At 47.6% G+C, this 21,599-nt stretch overlaps 1 protein-coding gene across 5 annotated transcripts in view; it reads left to right on the top strand.

The window, feature by feature from the left end:
• Window positions 1-21,599, top strand: part of TLN1 (talin 1) — a 142,788-nt gene that overhangs the window by 44,892 nt on the left and 76,297 nt on the right. For 4 of the 5 annotated variants that reach the window (XM_038401695.2, XM_038401689.2, XM_043514657.1 and 1 more), the window contains exon 2: window positions 4,404-4,567. In XM_038401695.2, the coding sequence (XP_038257623.1) occupies window positions 4,438-4,567 (130 nt within the window). In that variant the 5' untranslated portion in view covers window positions 4,404-4,437. Of the gene's footprint in view, window positions 1-1,214; window positions 1,370-4,403; window positions 4,568-21,599 lie in introns of those variants that run through there. The other variant, XM_043514658.1, reaches the window with a different exon arrangement.

Below are 21,599 nucleotides of genomic sequence, written 5' to 3'. Positions count from 1 at the left end.
CTCTCAGCTGCTTAGGAAGCTCTGAGATGCAGAGCTGCCTGCCTCTGGCCTCACATCCCTGACCCGTAGCTAAGTCACACTGGAAAGCTAGAAACAAACTTTCATGAAATCTTAAACTCTGCAGAATTGGTTTATCCATCCCCTCCCCCGGTGCCCCTGATAGAGGTTTTCTGGCTGCGTCTGTTGCGTCCCACAACAGAGGTGGGGAGAGTGAGCTCTGCATATGGCAGAGCGTCCCTTGGGGCGAGAAGGGGTGCTGCCGAGCTGTTGTGAATACAAGGTGCTGTCAGTGTGGCTCGGAGATCCGTTCTCAGTCTTGTTTACTACAGTTGCTGTAGTGCCCAGTGTCCCATTGTGCTAGGTGCTGCACATACACAAGGACACAGTCCCTGCCCTCAGACTTCTCCCAGATGCTGCCCTCGCTGCCTTGGGGGCTGAGTGCCCCTTGCTGTGGAGATCAGCTCAGGCTGGATGGGTGCAGCACGCACAGTGATCATACCGGGGTGTCTGAGCATGGGCACTGGGTCCCCCCATCCCGCCACGTGTCCCATTTGGTGAAGGAAGCTGAGAGCCAAGCTGGGCAGAAGTCAGGAAATGCCACTGTTATGGTTCCCACTATGACCCTGGCTCTGCCATGCTGCACCTTTGACACCTGCACTGTAGCAGCACAGGTGACCACATGGCTTTTGCCTCGGTATGTTCTCGGCTGGGCAGTGGGGCTGGTGGACTTCTGCGCAAAGCCTTTGCAGAGCCGTTGATCTCCCAGGCCGTCACTACGCTCTGCCCCATCCCCTCCTTTGTGCCGTGAGCTCTTTGGGGCAGGGATCATGGCTGTGTCTGCAGGGGCCAGGGCTCAGGTACTATGGTGATGGGCAGTCATTTAAAACCCTAGAATACCTTTCGCTGTTGTGTGTTAAACCATCAGCCATCAGGCGGAACCAGGTGTTCATGTCTGCAGGAGGGAGACCCACCTCCCTGTGAGCAAATGTGCCCTGGGTGGCTGCAGGGTGCCGTTTGTGGGCAGGGTACCATGTTTCACCCCATCCCTACTGTCTGGCCCACAATAACCCCCCAGTGTGGGAGGTTTGAGCCGCGGCTCCTCTTACCTGCTAATGCAGACGGTTGCTTGCAGAGAGCATGTTGCGCTCAGAAGAGCTGGAACATACTCAGAATTCAACATCTGCTTGTGGCAGGAAATCAGCAGCTGCGTATCAGAGTGAAGGAGGGTAGGGTTTGTTTGCAGGCTGTTGACACTGCTCAGTGCCTGTGCACACTGCTGACAAACCACGGGGGCCTGCAGCTTCCTCCACACTGATTCAGCAAGCTCCTTGCAGCTAGGGCCGGCGAGCCTGACTGCGGCCAAGGAGAGGTGAGCAGGGTGGAATGCTGACTCATAGGGCTGTGGGTTACTGAGGGCGGCAGGTACACAAGTGTCATGGGAGTGGTGTCAGCATGTCTTACTATCACCAGCTGCATGCCTTGAAAAACCTCCCTGACTCCCACTCTCCAGAGGTGAGGGTTGCTGCTGAGGCCTGGGGGCTCTGCCCTGCGGAGGAGCTCAGCTCCCCCAGCGGCTTGGGAGCAAAAGGGTGCTGGAGTCCTGCCAGCTGCTGCCCTGGGTGGCAGCTCTGTCTTCCCTACCTCTTTCTGGCTGGTTGGGGCCTGGTGAACTTGACACCCTTTGTGGTGGCTGGGAGGGGTCTCTGGGGCTGAGCTCACAATTTGTGCCCAAGGTCCCCACTAAGGAAGTGGGGGTGAAGCAACCCTGGCAGGGTCTAGAGGCCTCAAGTCTGGGACAGAGCATGGCTCAGTGACACTGGTTGACACTTGCTTCCCATGATGGGTAGAGGCTTGGCACCCAGTGTTGCATCTCCCAGCAGCCTCTAATGATGGTCACCCTGGTGGGGTCTCTGGCAGGAGAGGACAGTTTAGCCCACAGGGCTTTCACCAGCAGCAGGGGAGGCTCTTGAGGGGGTTACCTTTCTGCTTTGATGGCTCCTGCAGGTTGAGTACCCTCTGTATGGCCCCATAGCTTCTGGGACAGCCTATGGAATCCCCAGAGTGCTTCATTCCTGTCTCATCTGCCCCCCATTAACGATATAGTCACGGGGTCTACATCTGCTGGAAGGGCAGCACAGCCAGGCCCCATCTCCTACCCCAAGCGAGGCCCAGATCGCCCTCCCTTCAGCCCCTCACACGCTCTCTGACCTGCCTGCTCCCTTGCTGCTCCCTCCTTGCTCTCACAGCCCCTGTGTCCTCCCGCCACTGCCCACCATGCCACTGTCCCTGGCTGCCTGCTCCCTCCTCTCCCCCCCCCCCCCAATACAGCGCCTGGGTCTGATTTCCCACCCTGGCAGGGAGAAACGGAGACCCTTCTAATGGAGCGGAGTTAGCTGGGCGAGCCCCGTGGCCTGGGCTGAGCCCCAGGAGGGAGTCTGGTTCCAGGCAGCTGCTGCCTCTGGGGAAGTGCCTGGCCTGTGGGGAAGTTAACACGGTCAAGATGGACAGGGCAGGGAGGAGGCAGCGTTGATGTCAACACACAATGTAGCTGAACCCTGTGCGGGGTGTCCTGCGGCAGAGGCAGGAGCACTGGGCGTCTCCCCAGGATATTTGTGTGTGTGTGTGTGTGTGTGTGTGTGTGTGGAGGGGGGGTAGCTCCCAGGATCTGGATGTGTGTGTTAGGGGAACGGGGTGTGTGGTGAGGGGCGGTTCTCTGGTGGAGGGGCCGTGAGGAGACCTGAGATGTCTGTGCTTCCTTTTCACACCCAAGATGTTTCCCCTTTTCTAACTCTCAAGTTGCCATTAGCAGCTCTCCTCTGGCTCTGAGACTTGGAACCGTGAATTCCTCAACTCCTTGGCTTTCCCCACTGCTGGGTGCTGCCTTTAGCCCCCATGCCAAGCTGCTGGCTGCTCTGAGAGGGGTCAGTGCCTTAGAGGGGAAGGTTCCTGTATCCCATCTCTTTCCCCCCCCAGGACTGGATTGGAACAACTGTGGAATAATACAGCATGTAGGGAAGTGTCCCTCTAACCCGGCCATTGGGGTGCCTCATGCCTTGAGTCAGGAGGAGTTACAGCTCGTTATTTTGATCCTATTGGATGTAACTGGCTGTTCTCGTTCTCTTGGCTCAATGAGCTCTTGTGGCAGAGTGTTCCACAGGTAAACTATGCACTGTATAAAAATTTTCCTTGCTCAGTTTTAAATTCACCTCTGTTTCGTTTTGGTGACTGACCCCTTGTTCCCATGTTAGCAGAGAGGGTAGGTAGGGCGCCCTATGTTCACCAGCTCTTATCACTCCCTTCCCTCCCATCCCATCTCTGAGCAGACAGGCTTTTCTCTCTCTCCGGGTCCCCCCTTTCTGGGAGATGTGGCTGCATGTTGCACGTGCTCCAGGGAATGGGTGTGAGGCCACAACACCTCTTGTTTGTGACTCCTTAGCACAGGTAGGTGTCATGGGGAGACCTTTGAGAAACCCCTGAGAAGGAAGACAGGGCAGCACAGGCAGGGCCCTGCTGGCTCATGGTTTGAGCTCAGTTTTCCTCTTGTGGTTTCTGTGTCATGGCAGCTTTTATTTATAATTCGTTCCCTCACCCTCCCCATCCTATCGGCCTGTACTCCCTGTGCAATCGTTTCCTTCAGGATGATAGTGTCACTACCAAGTAAACACTACAGTCATTCTCCTTCCCTGCACAGAAGTGACAGTCACTGTCCATGGCTCACTTGGTGACCTTGGGGGCAAGTTCCTTCCCTTTCCTTGGACTCTGTGCTTCCGTCTGTATGGTGGAGGTGATGATCCTGACCGGGGCAGATGGCCCCCAATAGCTTTGGCAAAGCTGCCCCTTACTAGTGCTGCAGATTCGGGGCTTCTGCTAAAACCATTCAGTCCTTATGGTTGTGAAGGACCTTTTGAGCATGATGAACTGCTGCCCCCACCCCACCAAGGTGTACAGGGGCAGGGCTCTCTGGGACCTGGCATGAATTGGACAAGGGCTGGATCCCTTACCCAGACTGCGAGCTGGGTCCTAGAGAGAATCTCTTTGGGTGTGAGCAGCTCACAGGACCCTCTGCCCCTGGAGGGAAAAAGCAACCCCTTTCCACGGGCTCTTAAATGAAGGGCACAACCATTTCCTGTAATTGGGGAGCCATTGTCCAGAGGACAAGAATCAAAGGGTCACCCCAGGAGAGGGAGGGGAAAAGTAGGTGATCCTTTGTTTACTGCACCCTGGCGCTGCAGGGGTCTGTGCACTGTGAAAGAGCTCTTCTCCATGAGCCTGTGGGATTATAGCCTCTTGTAGCTGGTTCCTGGGGGGAGGCAGGGGGGCGGTCCCTAGAACCATTGTGAGGGCTGGCATTAGTCTGGGTAGCAGTAATGGGAACTGATTTGGCTGTGACTTTCTTTTGGCAGGTGAAACAGGAGCGGGGACTGTCCAGCCACCATCATGGTTGCCCTATCGTTGAAGATCAGCATTGGCAATGTGGTGAAGACCATGCAGTTTGAGCCCTCCACCATGGTGTACGACGCCTGTCGGATCATCCGGGAGCGTGTGCCTGAGGCACAAATGGGGCAGCGTAAGTGACAGGACCCCAGAGGCGTAGTGGGTAGAGATGGAGAAGTCCCATCTGGTCTTTGTCCCCAGCCAGAGCCATCACTTTGCCAGGGGTACTTATCCCCAGCAGCAGGGCTCCCTTCCCAGCTGGAAGATCAATCCTTAGCCTGACACATCTTGCTGCTCCAGCTGAATTTCCCCTTAACTCCACCTGTTCCTCGTTATGCCCCCAGATACCACCCCAAATAATCTAAAGTCTTTCTGGAGCATGACGCCCTTCGGATTCCTGTCAATGCTATGACCTGTAACCTGAGGTTTAGCGTTTGCAGCCCCTGAGTTCTAGTCCTGGCTCCGCGACTGGCTCTGCAGCTTTGGGCAGGTTCAGTCTCCTATCTTCATGTATTCCCTGTGGCATGAGTGACAACATTACTGGATTTTGCGGCCAGAAACAATGGTGAAGTCAAAGGGCTTACCCCAGCAAGAGAATGGGACTCTCAGGGTTCACGCTCTAAGGGGGTCCTCTCTGGGACAATTACAGAACCTCAGAGAGCACCAGACCTGTGAAGCCATGAGAGGGTATCCAAATAATTCCCATTGGCCACTGTCAGCTTGAGGTGGCACAGGAAGCCTTCCCCTGCCTCCACATTTCGTCCCTTAAGTGTTCAAGGGAATCCTGTGGCTGAGAATGAATGGGTTGTAAAAGGAGGCGAAGAGCTTGTACATTTCAGCAGCTGTGGGGTTATTAGTCAATGGGGTACATTGTGGCACTGCTGCATGGGCAAACTGTGCATTTCCTGGCTTTCAGAAGGGTCTGAGGTAGCTCAGCTTAGTATTCTGCAGGGGACGACATACCACCAAGCAACCGTCATTCTGCGTTCAGAGTTTTTTGCCATTGAATTTTTAACAGGAAAAGATATGTTGTTGTTAGCAGTTAATAATCCTGTTTAGACAGTTGTACGTATCATGTCCTGCAATTAGCATGCTGAGCCAGCTGCTGCTGCCCTCACAAATACATACATCAGCTGGGCCCCACCAGTCTTGTTTCAGTCCCCCTCCTCAGCCATTCCTCTGACCCATTCAAAGTGTTCCCCCTCCCACCTGGCCCCCTCCCCACTTCTATACCCAGGCCTCCCAGCTGCAAGCAGGGAATGCATCTCCCTGAGGTCTTCACTCCCTTGTATACAAATGTTTCTATTACCGTTACTTCCCCCCTTCCCAGTCCTATAACCCAACTCACATCAGTGCCTAGAGCAAACAGCAACTATGTAAAAGCAAAATTATGTTGAAGTGCAGGAAGGCTGGGTATGGGAGGACTGGGATCCACTGGCAGAGCTGTTGAAGGTATGGGTATTGGGGTGCTAGGGTCACGGGGGTTGGGGTGCGCTGGCGGAGCTAGGGTTGCGGGGGTTGGGGTGTGTCACAGATTGGTGCTAGAACTTGTCAGTGGGCTAGACCCCCCCGGGGGTCTATTCTTTCTCCAGGGTAAGCCATGCAGCTTCACCGCCTTGTGCATTCTCTGAAATGCTCCCAGTTCCGCGCACAGGGCCAATCAGACAACTGTAGGGTCTCAATGCATGGATGAGATGATGGTGTAGGGAGGAGGGGTTTAGGCTTATTAGGAACTGGGGAAACTTTTGGGACAGGAGGAGCCTATACAGGAAGGATGGGCTCCACCTAAACCAAAATGGAACCAGATTGCTGCTGGCACTTCACATTAAAAAGGTCGCAGAGCAGTTTTTAAACTATGGGCTGGGGAAAGCCGACAGGTGCAGAGGAGCACGTGGTTTGGACAGAGACATCCCTTGGGGGAGGATCTCTTAATGGAGATTCTCTGTGTCTTAGTAAGAATGCGCGCTAAGCAGCTGGCTGCTGTAATGTCCTCTTTGGACGTAAATGCTGTTCTGCTTCCCTTTTTACACTGGCATTATCAGCTGCAAGTGCTGACTGCTTCTTCAGACTGAGGTCAAAGGCCTAGAGTTTTTCAAATATTTTTGTGGCAATCTCTTGTGCAGTGTCCTATCAGTGTAAAAATCCAAGAGAAAGTACTGACTCCCTTTTTTAAAAAAAACAAAAAACAAAACTATAATACTTATGGAAAAAAAAATTCTCACTCTCTTAGTTGAAGCATCAGTGGCCAAAGAGAGTTATAGATCATTAGCGTTAATATAGTCTAAATGCTTCTGAACTGGATCTGAGGTTAAAATGGTCTGTCTCACTACTTTTGCCTTGTTTTTTCTGCAAGTCATGTCTTCGGCCACAGACCAGTCATAGTAAATAGTTACTGAAGCATAAAAGTTGATGCAAGAATGGTGTTGCGTGACAGCATGGAACAGTTTGCAAAGTTCAGCAGCAGACCCTTTGTCATGAGGAGGTGACACACTAACTTTGAAGAGAATCTGTGTTACTTGAAGCAGCTGCACTACATGAGTTCTGTTTGATTTTCAGAAGAAATGTGCCAATTCAAATCTCCTTGTCCATGATTGCTGACCTCTGTCACGCCTATGCAGGCTGCAGCATGCTTGGTGCTCTCCTTTCCTACTTTGAGCAATGAGCTCGTGTCCTTTTGGCCAGTCAGGATTCAATGGTCTTGTGTTTCAGCTTAGTGACTATACATCAACTCCGAGACATCAACTCCGAGACTATCTTGGCCTTATCCACCACAGCAGAGAACTGACCGTGAATCTGTGTTTGAGGGAACAGTCTATCTATAGAGCAGTGTAGTCACCCTGATTGTGGAGATTGTTAATTTTCCACCAAGTATCAGGATTTTATCAAGACTCCGTTTTTCCATAGTTCAGCTAGACTGAAGTAGCCAATGTTAGCAAATCTAGAATCCCCCAGTCCTCTGGTTATGTTGCTACTCACTGCTTTTTCTGAAATGAGGAACCTTCATGTGAGGCTCATTGAGGTGATCATAACATAGAATCATAGAATCATAGAATATCAGGGTTGGAAGGGACCCCAGAAGGTCATCTAGTCCAACCCCCTGCTCAAAGCAGGACCAAGTCCCAGTTAAATCATCCCAGCCAGGGCTTTGTCAAGCCTGACCTTAAAAACCTCTAAGGAAGGAGATTCTACCACCTCCCTAGGTAACGCATTCCAGTGTTTCACCACCCTCTTAGTGAAAAAGTTTTTCCTAATATCCAATCTAAACCTCCCCCATTGCAACTTGAGACCATTACTCCTCGTTCTGTCATCTGCTACCATTGAGAACAGTCTAGAGCCATCCTCTTTGAAACCCCCTTTCAGGTAGTTGAAAGCAGCTATCAAATCCCCCCTCATTCTTCTCTTCTGCAGACTAAACAATCCCAGCTCCCTCAGCCTCTCCTCGTAAGTCATGTGCTCTAGACCCCTAATCATTTTCGTTGCCCTTCGCTGTACTCTTTCCAATTTATCCACATCCTTCTTGTAGTGTGGGGCCCAAAACTGGACACAGTACTCCAGATGAGGCCTCACCAGTGTCGAATAGAGGGGAACAATCACGTCCCTCGATCTGCTCGCTATGCCCCTACTTATACATCCCAAAATGCCATTGGCCTTCTTGGCAACAAGGGCACACTGCTGACTCATATCCAGCTTCTCGTCCACTGTCACCCCTAGGTCCTTTTCCGCAGAACTGCTGCCGAGCCATTCGGTCCCTAGTCTGTAGCGGTGCATTGGATTCTTCCATCCTAAGTGCAGGACCCTGCACTTATCCTTATTGAACCTCATCCGATTTCTTTTGGCCCAATCCTCTCATTTGTCTAGGGCCCTCTGTATCGTATCCCTACCCTCCACCATACCTACCTCTCCTCCCAGTTTAGTATCATCCGCAAATTTGCTGAGAGTGCAATCCACACCATCCTCCAGATCATTTATGAAGATATTGAACAAAACGGGCCCCAGGACCGACCCCTGGGGCACTCCACTTGACACCGGCTGCCAACTAGACATGGAGCCATTGATCACTACCCGTTGAGCCCGACAATCTAGCCAGCTTTCTACCCACCTTATAGTGCATTCATCCAGCCCATACTTCCTTAACTTGCTGACAAGAATGCTGTGGGAGACCGTGTCAAAAGCTTTGCTAAAGTCAAGAAACAATACATCCACTGCTTTCCCTTCATCCACAGAACCAGTAATCTCATCATAAAAGGCGATTAGATTAGTCAGGCATGACCTTCCCTTGGTGAATCCATGCTGACTGTTCCTGATCACTTTCCTCTCCTCTAAGTGCTTCAGGATTGATTCTTTGAGGACCTGCTCCATGATTTTTCCAGGGACTGAGGTGAGGCTGACTGGCCTGTAGTTCCCAGGATCCTCCTTCTTCCCTTTTTTAAAGATGGGCACTACATTAGCCTTTTTCCAGTCATCCGGGACTTCCCCCGTTCGCCACGAGTTTTCAAAGATAATGGCCAAGGGCTCTGCAATCACAGCCGCCAAATCCTTCAGCACTCTCGGATGCAATTCGTCCGGCCCCATGGACTTGTGCACGTCCAGCTTTTCTAAATAGTCCCTAACCACCTCTATCTCTACAGAGGGCTGGCCATCTCTTCCCCATTTTGTGTTGCCCAGCACAGCAGTCTGGGAGCTGACCTTGTTAGTGAAAACAGAGGCAAAAAAAGCATTGAGTACATTAGCTTTTTCCACATCCTCTGTCACTAGCTTGCCTCCCTCATTCAGTAAGGGGCCCACACTTTCCTTGGCTTTCTTCTTGTTGCCAACATACCTGAAGAAACCCTTCTTGTTACTCTTGACATCTCTTGCTAGCTGCAGCTCCAGGTGCGATTTGGCCCTCCTGATATCTTTCCTACATGCCCGAGCAATATTTTTATACTCTTCCCTGGTCATATGTCCAACCTTCCACTTCTTGTAAGCTTCTTTTTTATGTTTAAGATCCGCTAGGATTTCACCATTAAGCCAAGCTGGTCGCCTGCCATATTTACTATTCTTTCGACTCATCGGGATGGTTTGTCCCTGTAACCTCAACAGGGATTCCTTGAAATACAGCCAGCTCTCCTGGACTCCCTTCCCTTTCATGTTAGTCCCCCAGGGGATCCTGGCCATCTGTTCCCTGAGGGAGTCAAAGTCTGCTTTCCTGAAGTCCAGGGTCCGTATCCTGCTGCTTACCTTTCTTCCCTGCGTCAGGATCCTGAACTCAACCAACTCATGGTCACTGCCTCCCAGATTCCCATCCACTTTTGCTTCCCCCACTAATTCTACCCGGTTTGTGAGCAGTAGGTCAAGAAAAGCGCTCCCCCTAGTTGGCTCCCCTAGCACTTGCACCAGGAAATTGTCCCCTACGCTTTCCAAAAACTTCCTGGATTGTCTATGCACCGCTGTATTGCTCTCCCAGCAGATATCAGGAAAATTAAAGTCACCCATGAGAATCAGGGCATGCGATCTAGTAGCTTCCGTGAGTTGCCGGAAGAAAGCCTCATCCACCTCATCCCCCTGGTCCGGTGGTCTATAGCAGACTCCCACCATGACATCACTCTTGTTGCACACACTTCTAAACTTAATCCAGAGACACTCAGGTTTTTCCACAGTTTCGTACCGGAGCTCTGAGCAGTCATACTGCTCCCTTACATATAGTGCTACTCCCCCACCTTTTCTGCCCTGCCTGTCCTTCCTGAACAGTTTATAACCATCCATGACTGTACTCCAGTCATGTGAGTTATCCCACCAAGTCTCTGTTATTCCAATCACGTCATAATTCCTTGACATCACCAGGACCTCCAGTTCTCCCTGCTTGTTTCCAAGGCTTTGTGCATTTGTATATAAGCACTTGAGATAACCTGTTGATCGCCCCTCATTCCCAGTATGAGGCAGGAGCCCTCCCCTCTCAGACATTCCTGCCTGTGCTTCCTCCCGGTATCCCGCTTTCCCACTTACCTCAGGGCTTTGGTCTCCTTCCCCCGGTGAACCTAGTTTAAAGCCCTCCTCACTAGGTTAGCCAGCCTGCTGGCAAAGATGTTCTTCCCTCTCTTCGTAAGATGGAGCCCGTCTCTGCCCAGCACTCCTCCTTCATGGAACACCATCCCATGGTCAAAGAATCCAAAGCCTTCTCTCCGACACCACCTGCGTAGCCATTCGTTGACCTCCACGATTCGACGGTCCCTACCCAGGCCTTTTCCTTCCACGGGGAGGATGGACGAGAACACCACTTGCGCCTCCAACTCCTTTATCCTTCTTCCCAGAGCCACGTAGTCCGCAGTGATCCGCTCAAGGTCATTCTTGGCAGTATCATTGGTGCCCACGTGGAGAAGCAGGAAGGGGTAGCGATCCGAGGGCTTGATGAGTCTCGGCAGTCTCTCCGTCACATCACGAATCTTAGCCCCTGGCAAGCAGCAGACTTCTCGGTTTTCCCGGTCAGGGCGGCAGATAGATGACTCAGTCCCCCGGAGGAGAGAGTCCCCGACCACCACCACCCGCCTTCTCCTCTTGGGAGTGGTGGTCGTGGAACCCCCAACCTCAGGACATCGCATCTCATGCCTCCCAACCAGCGGGGTCTCCTTCTGCTTTCTCCCCCCAGACATATCATCTGGTCCACTCTCCGCAATGGTACCTGTGGAGAGAACATGAAAGCGGTTAGTTATCTGTGTCTGTGTTACTGGAACCCGGACATTCCGCTTACCTCTTCTGGAGGTCACATGAGCCAGACAGTCCAGCTGCTCTTGAAAGGCCTCAGTAATATGCATTTAAGGTAAATGGGTTATTCTGGCACACCACCATGTTCTATAATGTGCTGCTTCCACCACTGCCCTGCCTAGCTACGGAGAAAATGGTGCCCCACAAGTGCTGACTCCAGGCACAGACGTTCTGCTAAGAAGGGCTTCTCCCACCACTTTGACTAGCCCTAGTGCACTGTTGGAGAGGGACTTTGTTTCCTTGTTGGCTGCATATTGAGACCACAAATCAGCTGTAAACTGTATACATTTCTCCTTGACATATTTGTACAGCATGAACATTGCTGGTGTTTTTGATAAACACAAGGCCATGATACAATGGTGATGGAGCCCCGTGTTCTGTCTGGGAGAGTCAGGTGTAGCAGGCTCCGGAGTGAAGAGTCTTTTAGCACACTGTCACTATTTTCTTCATGGAGTTTTTTTGGTGCACACCAGGGATGCACAGAGAGACATGGGTTCCTGCTGGAGTCCGACGTTGTTTTTAATAGCAGGCCCTCAGTTTAGGAGATCTTCGGTTCAAACAGCATGTCGGCCTCCCCCTCAGCCACCAAAACCCTGCCATTGGCTTTGATTCACAAAGTTACCTTTCTGATTCTGATTTCTTTCCATCCATTCTGTTTTCATGCCCTGTGCTTCAGCCTCGCCCTCTCTGGTGTCCCTCCTGGGTGTCTTCCCCTCATCTGAAATGTAACATGATCCAAAATGGAACTCCTTTCTTCAAGCCCTTCCTGCATTTTCCTTCACCGTTGAAACATCTTACCTATAAGTCACTCATACCATTAACTTGTGAGTCATAAGAACTGCTGCACTGGGTCAGACCAAAGGTCCATCTAGCCCATTATCCTGTCTGGGGCACCTGGCTTTGGCCACTGTTAGAAGAGGGAATGAACGGAACAGGGAATTATCAAGTGATCCATCTCCTGTCGCCCATTCCGAGCTTCTGGCAAACAGAGGCTAGGGACTCCATTGATGGACCTATCCTCCATGGACTTATCTAGTTCTTTTTTTGAACCTGTTAGTGTCTTGGCCTTCACAACATCCTCTAGCAAGGAGTTCCACAGGTCTTTGAATCTTCCCTCTCCCATGCCCCCACATCAGGCTGTGTTTTCCTGTCTGTTTCTGAAATCTGATCTTTTTGATTCTGTACACCCTGCAAAAAGTATTGTCCCTCATCATCTCAGATTTTAATTACTGTAACCTCCTTTTCACTGGCTTTCCAATCCCTGACAGGCCAGTGTAACCCCTGCAGCAGAGTCTAACTTACTGTTAGCCCTACCAAAGTATTGGCTGGCTGCTTGGTTTGCAGCCTCCAGCAGCCAATGAGGGGGAAGGGCAGCTGCTCCAGCTGCATAGAGTGAATGACAGAACAGCATGGAGCATGGGCCCATCCCTGCTGCGTCACTCTGTACGGAAGCACTGCCCCCCACGACCATCAAACTTTTTCCACGGTCTCCTCCTCTCTACTCATTTTCACCAGACAGAGCCGCGTTGGGTGCTAACTCCCCACCAGACAGGGACAATGCTCTACAAAACTAGAACTTTCAGTCTTTAAACTGGACAAATGGCCTCCCTACCTTTGAGTGAAATGACCCCAGATTTGGATCACTAACATTACCCCACACTCCGCAGAGGCACACCGCCTTTCAAAGCAATCCGAGGAACTGTTTGGATTTTAGAGCATGTGCAAGACTTTAGCTTTTGAAGCATATTAAATGGCATAAATGGAAACCCTGTAGTTTTTCTGAATTGGCATATGCGTTGTATAAAAATTAGGGCTGTCAAGCAATTAAAATAAATTAATGATGTGATTAAACAATAATAGAATACCATTTAATTTAAATATTTTTGGATGTTTACTACATTTTTAAATGTATTAATTTCAATTGCAACACAATACAAAGTGTACAGTGCTCACTTTATATTTTTGATTACAAATATTTGCACTGTAAAAAAACAAATTGTATTTTTCAATTCACCTCATACTAGTACTGTCGTGCAATCTCTTTATCATGAAAGTTGAACTTACAAATGTAGAATTATGTACAAAAAAAGTATTAAAAAATAAAACAATGTAAAACTTTAGAGCCTGCAAGTCCACTTAGTCTGTCTTTTTTTGGTCAGCCAGTCACTCAGACAAACAAGGTTGGTTACAATTTGCAGGAGATAATGCTGCCTGCTTCTTGTTTACAATGTCACCTGAAAGTGAGAACAGGCATTTGCATGGCACTGTTGTAGCTGAAGTTGCAAGATATTTACATGCCTGATGCGCTAAAGATTCATATGTCCCTTCATGCTTCAACCACCATTCCAGCACATGTCCATGGTCATGATGGGTTCTGCTTGATAATGATGCAACGCAGTGCGGATTGACACATGTTCATTTTCATCATCTGAGTCAGATGCCTCCAGCAGAAGGTTGATTTTCTTTTTTGGTGGTTTGGATTCTGTAGTTTCTACATCAGCGTGTTGCTCTTTTAAGACTTCTGAAAGCATGCGCCACACCTCGTCCCTCTGAGTTTGGGAGGCACTTCAGATTCTTAAACCTTGGGTCAAGAGCTGTAGCTATCTTTAGAAATCTCACATCGGTACCTTCTTTGCGTTTTGTCAAACCTGCTGTGAAAGTGTTCTTAAAATGAACATGTGCTGGGTCTTCATCTGAGACTGCTATAGAATCCTAGAATATCAGGGTTGGAAGAGACCTCAAGAGGTCATCTAGTCCAACCCCCTGCTCAAAGAGGGCCAACCCCAACTAAATCATCCCGCCAGGGCTTTGTCAAGCTGGGCCATAAACCTCTAAAGATGGAGATTCCACCGCCTCCCTAGGTAACCCATTCCAGCGCTTCACCATCCTCCTAGTGAAATAATGTTTCCTAATATCCAACCTAAACCTTCCCCGTTGCAACTTGAGACCATTACTCCTTGTTCTGTCATCTGCCACCACTGAGAACAGCCGAGCTCCATCCTCTTTGGAGCCCCCCTCTTCAGGTAGTTGAAGGCTGCTATCAAATCCCCCCTCACTCTTCTCTTCTGCAACAAAGTAACCCCAGCTCCCTCAGCCTCTCCTCTAAGTCATGTCCCAGCCCCCTAATCATTTTCATTGCCCCACTGCTGGACTCTCTCCAATTTGTCCACCTCCCTTCTATAGTGGGGGGGACCAAAACTGGACTCAATACTCCCAGCTGTGGCCTCACCAGTGCCAAATAGAGGGGAATAATCACTTCCCTCGATCTGCTGGCAATGCTCCTACTAATACAGCCTAATATGCTGTTAGCCCTCTTGGTAATGAGGGCACACTGCTGACTCGTATCCAGCTTCTCATCCACTGTAATCCCCAGGTCCTTTTCTGCAGAACTGCTGCTTAGTCAGTCGGTTCCCAGCCTGTAGTGGTGCATGGAATTCTTCCATCCTAAGTGCAGGACTCTGCACTTGTCCTTGTTGAACCTCATCAGATTTCTTTTGGCCCAATCCTCCAATTTGTCTAGGTGACTCTGGACCCTATCCCTACCCTCCAGTGTATCTATCTCTTCCCCGAGCTTAGTGTCATCTGCGAACTTGCTGAGGGTGCAATCCATCCCATCATCCAGATCATTAATAAAGTTGCTGAATAAAAAGAGGAGCTTTTTAAAAAATGGCTTTGGGGGGGGGCTTGTATATCCAGAACACCTGGTTCAAATGTCTCCACATGTGGGTCACTAACCCCATTCTGTAGCCTTGTGAGGCACACAAAATTTCAAAGAAATCTGACTAAGCATGTTCACTTTAGAAGACATAGACCAGTTGACTTTTAAACAGATGTCATGATGCAATGCTCCTGTGTTCCTATAATACCTTGTCCAGTTCTTGTTTCCACACTTTTTAAAAGAATGTTGACAAATTGGAAATGGTTCAGAAAAGAACTTCAAGCATTATTAGAGGTCTGGAAAACCCTCCCCCCAGCGGGAGATTGAAGAAGCTCAAATATTTATTTTAACAAAGAGAAGGTTAAGAAGTGGTTTGATCACAGTTTACAAGTATGTGCAGGGGGTGAAGATTTCTGACGGAGGGCTCTTTGATCTAGCAGACAAAAGCATAATGAGACCCAACGGCTGGAAGCTGAAGCTAGTTAAATTCAGACTAGAAACAAGGTACAAAATTTGAACATTGAGGATAATTTACTATTGACACAACTTACAAGGAATGTGGTAGATTTTCTGTCACTTAGTCTTTAAATTTAAGATTAGGCATCTCTTTCCTAAAGATCTGCCCTAGCTTGACCACAAGCTGTTGGGCTGGATGCATGAAGGTGGGGTTCTCTGGCCTGGATTCTTCAGGAACTCGGATGGGATGGCTATAATGGTCCCTTCTAGCTTTACAGTCTACAAATCTATGAAAATGCTTCAAAGACTAAATGTTCTCCGAGGCCTAAGATGTTGTGCCCATGGTGCCTGGCGCAGCCCTCACTGAAAATGCCAAGGTCAGGACAGGCTGCAAAAGGGAGAGCAGATTCTCCCAAAGACTGGTGGTTAACACTGCAGTAACCACACACACACACACACACACACACACACAACACACACACACACACACACACACACACACACACACACACACACACACACACACACACACACACACACACACACACACACACACACACACACACACACACACACACACTCCCTTTATTGCATTCTAGTTCTCTGGCTTCCAGTCAGCGCCTAGGTCCAGTACAATGAGAAATTATTTAAAACTCTTCACAAAATTTTCTTCTGATTTCCAAATGGCCAACCAGATTACCAGGTTAGTATTAGGTTGGCTCTTAAGAAAGAAAACGAGGAGAGTTGTTTAAATGATAAAGTAATCAGATCCATACAGAGACTTCAGAGTTTACACATGAGGTTCTTAGCAGTATTGGTGAGTTTCCTGGCTTGAAAGTCCAGCTGAAACACATCCACAGCTTGAATGGGTCATTCAGTCCTTTGTTCAGAGCTTCAGTGTAGCAAAGTTCCTCCAGAGGTAAGAAGCTGGAATAAAGACAAAATGGAGATGATGCAGCTGCCCTTTATATTCCTTTTTGCCATGTGGCTTGTACTTCCTGTATCCCAAACACAAACTTTACAGTGCATGGCATGGCATGGAAAAACCTTAGAGTTTTATCCATAAGCATGCCCTGCTGAGTCACAGTGTAGTCCTGTCCTTTCACTGGGTTCATTGTACAGCTGATGACCCTTGATAGGCAACTGTCTCGTTATGGCTCTGGGGGAAAGTGTTGGGGAAGGGGACTGGACTGGACTGCACAACACAAAGATCAGAATGTGGAGGAGACTTGGAATTAGTTTCGGCAACTTTGCTTAAAGTATCAGAAGCCTGCATCCCAAGCAAGGGGAAAAAATTCATAGGCAAGGGTTGCAGACCAAACTGGAGGAACAAACCTCTCAAACAGGTTATTAAGAGAAAGCAGAAAGCCTACAAGGAATGGAAGATGGGAGGGATCATCAAGGAAAGATACCTCTTGGAGGTCAGAAAGTGTAGGGGCAAAACTGCCAAAAGCCAAGCAGAGTTATACCTCGAAAAGGAAATTAAAACCAGTAGCAAAAGGCTCTATAGTCTTATATTTTAAAAAAAAAAACAAGGAAAGGAGTGGGACCACTAAGCACTGAGGGTGGGCTGGAGATTAAAGTCAAGCTAGGCTTGGCCCAATCCTAAATGAATATTTTTGCCTCAGTTTTTGGTAAAGATAATGAGGAGCTTGGGGGCAGTGGCAGGGAGGCTAATGGAAATGAGGATATGGAAGTAGAAATGACCATATCTGAGGTGGAAGGCAAACTCAGACTGCTTCATGGGATAAAATCAGTGGGCCCGGATAATCTCTCTCCAAGAATATTAAAGGAATTGGCGCATGCAATTACAAGTCCAATAGCAAGGATTTTCAATGAATCCATAAACTCGGGTCAGACCCTATGACCAGAGAATTGCTAACATAGGACCTATTTTTAAGAAGGGGAAAAAAGTGAGCAGGGATCTACAGGCCTGTTAGTTTGACCACAATTGTACGCAAGGTCTTGGAACAAATTTTGAAAGAGAAAGTAGTTAAGGACATAGAGTTCAATGGTAATTGGGCTAAAATACAATATGGTTTTACAAAAGGTAGATCATGCCAGACCAACCTGATCTTTTCTTTGAGAATATAACCAATATTTTCAATAAAGGAAATGCAGTAGGTCTAATCTACCTAGATTTCAGTAAGGCATTTGATACAGTTCCACATGGGAAATTAGGAGTTAAATTGGAGAAGATGGGGATTAGAAGGAGAATTGAAAGGTGGATAAGGAACTGGTTAAAGGGGAGACTACAACAGGTCACGGTGAACTGTCAAGCTGGAGGGAGGTTACTAGTGGAGTTCCTCAGGTATCAGTCTTGGGATCAATCTTACCCAACATTTTTATTAATGACCTTTTCACAAAAAGTGGGCATGTGCTACTAGAATTTTCAGATAACACAAAGCTGGGAGGGATTTGCCAATACAGAGAAGGACCAAAATGTCGTACAAGAAGATCTGGATAACCTTGAAAACTTTGAAAAGGTAATAGAAATGGGGTGAAATTTAATAGTGCAAGGTCATGCTAATAGGGACTAACAACAAGACTTCTTTTTTTTTTTCCCCTGAAAACTGGGGATATATCAGATGAAAGGGAGATGTGGAGAAAAGACCTGGGTGTATTTGTCCGTCCTAGGATTACCCTGAGCTGCCAATGTGATGTGGCCATGAAAAAGGTGAATGCAGTCTTAGGATGTACCAGGCGAGGTATTTACAGTAGTGATAGGGAAGTGTTACTTCCATTATACAAGGCACGGGGGAGACCTCATGTGGAATAGTGTGTGCAATTCTGGTCCCTCAGTTTGAATTCATCTCTCTTAAGCATGGAACAGGTGCAGAGAAGGGCTACTAGGATGATCCAATGAATAGAGCACCTACCTTATGAGAGGAAACTTAAGGAGCTTGGCTTGTTTAGCCTAATCAGATGAAGGCTGAGGGGAGATATGATTGTCTATAAATACCTCAGAGGGATAAACACCAAGGAGGGAGAGGAGTTAAAGTGCCAGTTTGAACACAAGAACAAATGGGTATAAACTGGCCATCAACAAGTTCAGGCTTGAAATGAGACAAAGGTTTCTAACCATCAGGGGAGTGCACTTCTGGAATAGACTTTCCAGGGGAGCAGTGGGGCAGAAAACTGAACTGCTATGACTAGTTTCATAAGTTTATGGACTGCATGGAATTATGAGATGTGGCCCATCGATGACTGCTGTTTGACAAATATCTCCAATGGCTAGAGATGGAACTCTAGATCGGTAGGGCCCTGACTTAATACAGAGAATTTTTTTCCTGGTGTCTGACTGGTGGGTCCTCCCCACATACTCAGAGTCTGATTGCCATATTTAGGGTCAGGAAGGAAGTTTTACATCTCTTAGGTCAGACTGGCAGAGATGCTGGGCCTTTTTCGCTTTCCTTTTCATCATGGGTCACTTGCTCTTCTAAACTAGAGTATATGATGGATTCTCTGTACCTTGAAGTCTTTAAATCAAGTTTCGAGGATGTTAGTGACTCAGCCAGAGGTTATGGGCCTTTTACAGGAGTGGGTGAGTGAGGTTCTATGGCCTGTTATGTGTAGGAGGTCAGATTAGATGATCATGATGATCCCTTCTGGCCTTAAAATCAGAGTCTAACTTCCAGCCACTAGATCATTGTTTTACCTTTCTCTGCTAGACTGAAGAGCCCATTATTAAACATTTGTTCTGCATGTAGATACATATAGACTGATCAAGTCACCCCTTAACCTTCTTTTTGTTAAGCTAAGTAGATTGTTCTTGAGTCTATCACAAAGGCAGGTTTTCTAATCCTTAAATCATTTTTGTGGCTCTTGTCTGAACCCTCTCAAATTTTTCAATATGCTTCTTGAATGGTGGACACCAGAGGACACAGGATTCCAGCAGTGGTCGTGCCAGTGCTAAATACAGAGGTAAAATAACCTCTATGCCTCTACTTGAGATTCCCCTGTTTGTGCATCCAAGGATTGCATTAGGCCCTTTTGGCCACAGTGTCTCTCTGGGAGCTCCTGTTCAGCTGATTATCCACCCCTCCCCCCCAAACTTTTTTTTTTCCACAGTCACCGCTTCCCAGGGTAGAGAGCCCCACTCTCTAAATCATGGCCTGCATGCTTTGTTTCTAGATGTACACATTTAGCCATATTAAGACTCGTAATATTTGCCACCTTGTATTAAGCTCCCAAGGTTACAGCTTTTCTCTGACCTTGGCTTGGTAAATGCTGCCACCACCCAAATGCAAAAAAAACCAACCCTTTGAACTCAGGAAGGAGCACTTGGGAATTCCTCTCTGTGGGGTACCCTCATGCCCTTTCACCCCCACTGCCCTGGGAAGAGCTGAGAAAGAAAACAAAGGAAATTAGCTGTGGCTACCAGCTAATCAAACAACATGCACAAACCTCTTAGGACACCAAAAATCCAATCCTGTTCTTAAAGGTAAATTTTATTAACATCAAAAAGAAAGAAAATACATTTTGAATTTAGGCTTCTGCTAGTTTTTAAAAGAGCAATTCCAAAAATCAAGCACCCAAAATAGCTTTCATGGGGGTTCAGCTTAAAGGTTACAAGCAAACAAAAGCATCTAGGGTTAGCACAGAGGAGTTCACAAGCCAATAAGAAATAAAAGAAATAACCCTGATCGCGTCTAGCTAAACACTTGGATGTACGGTCACATTTGGAGTTCAGATAAGTAGTTGTAGGCATGATCTGATAATTTATGATCATACCTGGCTTAAACTGCTTATAGCATGGCTGCTCTGTCCCTCCAGCCCAGAGAACAACAAAGAAAGGGAAAGTTTCTTTCCCAATTTTAAAAAGTTCTGCCTTCCCATTGGCTCTTTTGGTTGGGTGCCCAATTTTTTTCTTTACTTGGACGTTTTACCCTTTACAGGTAAAGCAATTAAAGAACAGCTACCAAGAGGGATTTTATAGCTAACTGGCTGGCTGGGTGCCCATCAAAGGGAGCTCTCCCCCCTTTATTTATCACACCATCTTACCAAGTGATCCAGATTGCTTTATGTTCGTGATCTGTCCTCTTCATTATTTACCACTCCCTACATTTTTGTGATGTCATCTGCAATGTTTATAAGTTAGGATTTTGTTTTCTTCCAGGTCATTCATAAAAATATTCAGTACTGTAAGGCCAAGAACTTAGCCATGTGGGACTCCATTAGATACACACCCATTTGATGAGGATTCCATGTTTACAATTGCCTTTTGAGACCTATCAGTTAGCCAGCTTTAAATCCATTTAATGTGTGCCATGCTAATTTTATATCATTCTAGTATTTTAATCAAAATGTTGTGGTACCAACTCAAATCTAAGTATATTAGATTAGGAATATTTAGGAATATACTTGGGAATCTAAGTATATTACATCTGCATTATTACCTTTATCAACCCAACTTGTAATTTCATAAAAAAGATCATTACTTTGGCAAGATCTATTTTCTATAAACCCATGTTGATTGGCATTAATTGTTATATTCCTTTAATTTTTTATTAACGAGTCCCATATCAGCCACTTCATTATCTTGCCTGAGTTTGATGTCCGATTAACAGCACTATAACTACCCGTCATCCCATTTACCCTTTTAAAATATTGACACATTAGCTTTCTTCCAGACTTCTTGAACTTCCCCTGTGTTCCAAGACTTATTGAAAAATCAACATCAATGTTCCAGTGAGCTCCTGAGCCAGCTCTTTTAAAACTCTTGGATGCAAGTTCTCCAGACCTGCTGATTTCAAGAAGTCTAACTTAGGAGCTGCTGTTTAACATCCTCCTGAGATACTAGTGCAATGGAAAGCGTGTTTTCATATTGTATGACCACATTTGTTTTTTTTACCAAATATCGAACGGAAATATTTAGTGAACACTTCTGCCTTTTCTGCATTGCTAGTATTGATAATTCTACCATTTCCATCTAGTAATGGACCAATACCATTGTTAGGGGTTTTTTTTGGTTCTTATATACTTTTAAAAAAATCCTTCTTACTGTCCTTAACTCTGCCAGCCATAGATTTCTTCTCATGTCCCTTTGCTTCCCTTACCAATGTTCTTATCACACACGTTTCCTGGGAACCCTGGGATCATGAGTTTCCTCAATCGGGGACCCTACTTTCTTTCCCCTCCAGTAATGGGCCCCTCTTCTAATGGAAGTGTTTTTGGCTCTGTGTTAAGCCCTGGCCTTTCCAAGCCTCATATCCCGATAAATGGGGGAAGGGGTAAACCCCTTAGTGAAGCTGCTGTCTTGACCAATATGCTGCAGAATGCCCAGTCACCCCCCTAATAATGCTCCATC

This window comes from Dermochelys coriacea, chromosome 5, assembly GCF_009764565.3.
Source record: "Dermochelys coriacea isolate rDerCor1 chromosome 5, rDerCor1.pri.v4, whole genome shotgun sequence".
In the NCBI taxonomy this organism is placed as follows: Eukaryota; Metazoa; Chordata; order Testudines; family Dermochelyidae; genus Dermochelys; species Dermochelys coriacea.
Note: the sequence above shows the minus strand (reverse complement) of the source record. Positions and strands in the feature narration are given on the sequence as shown.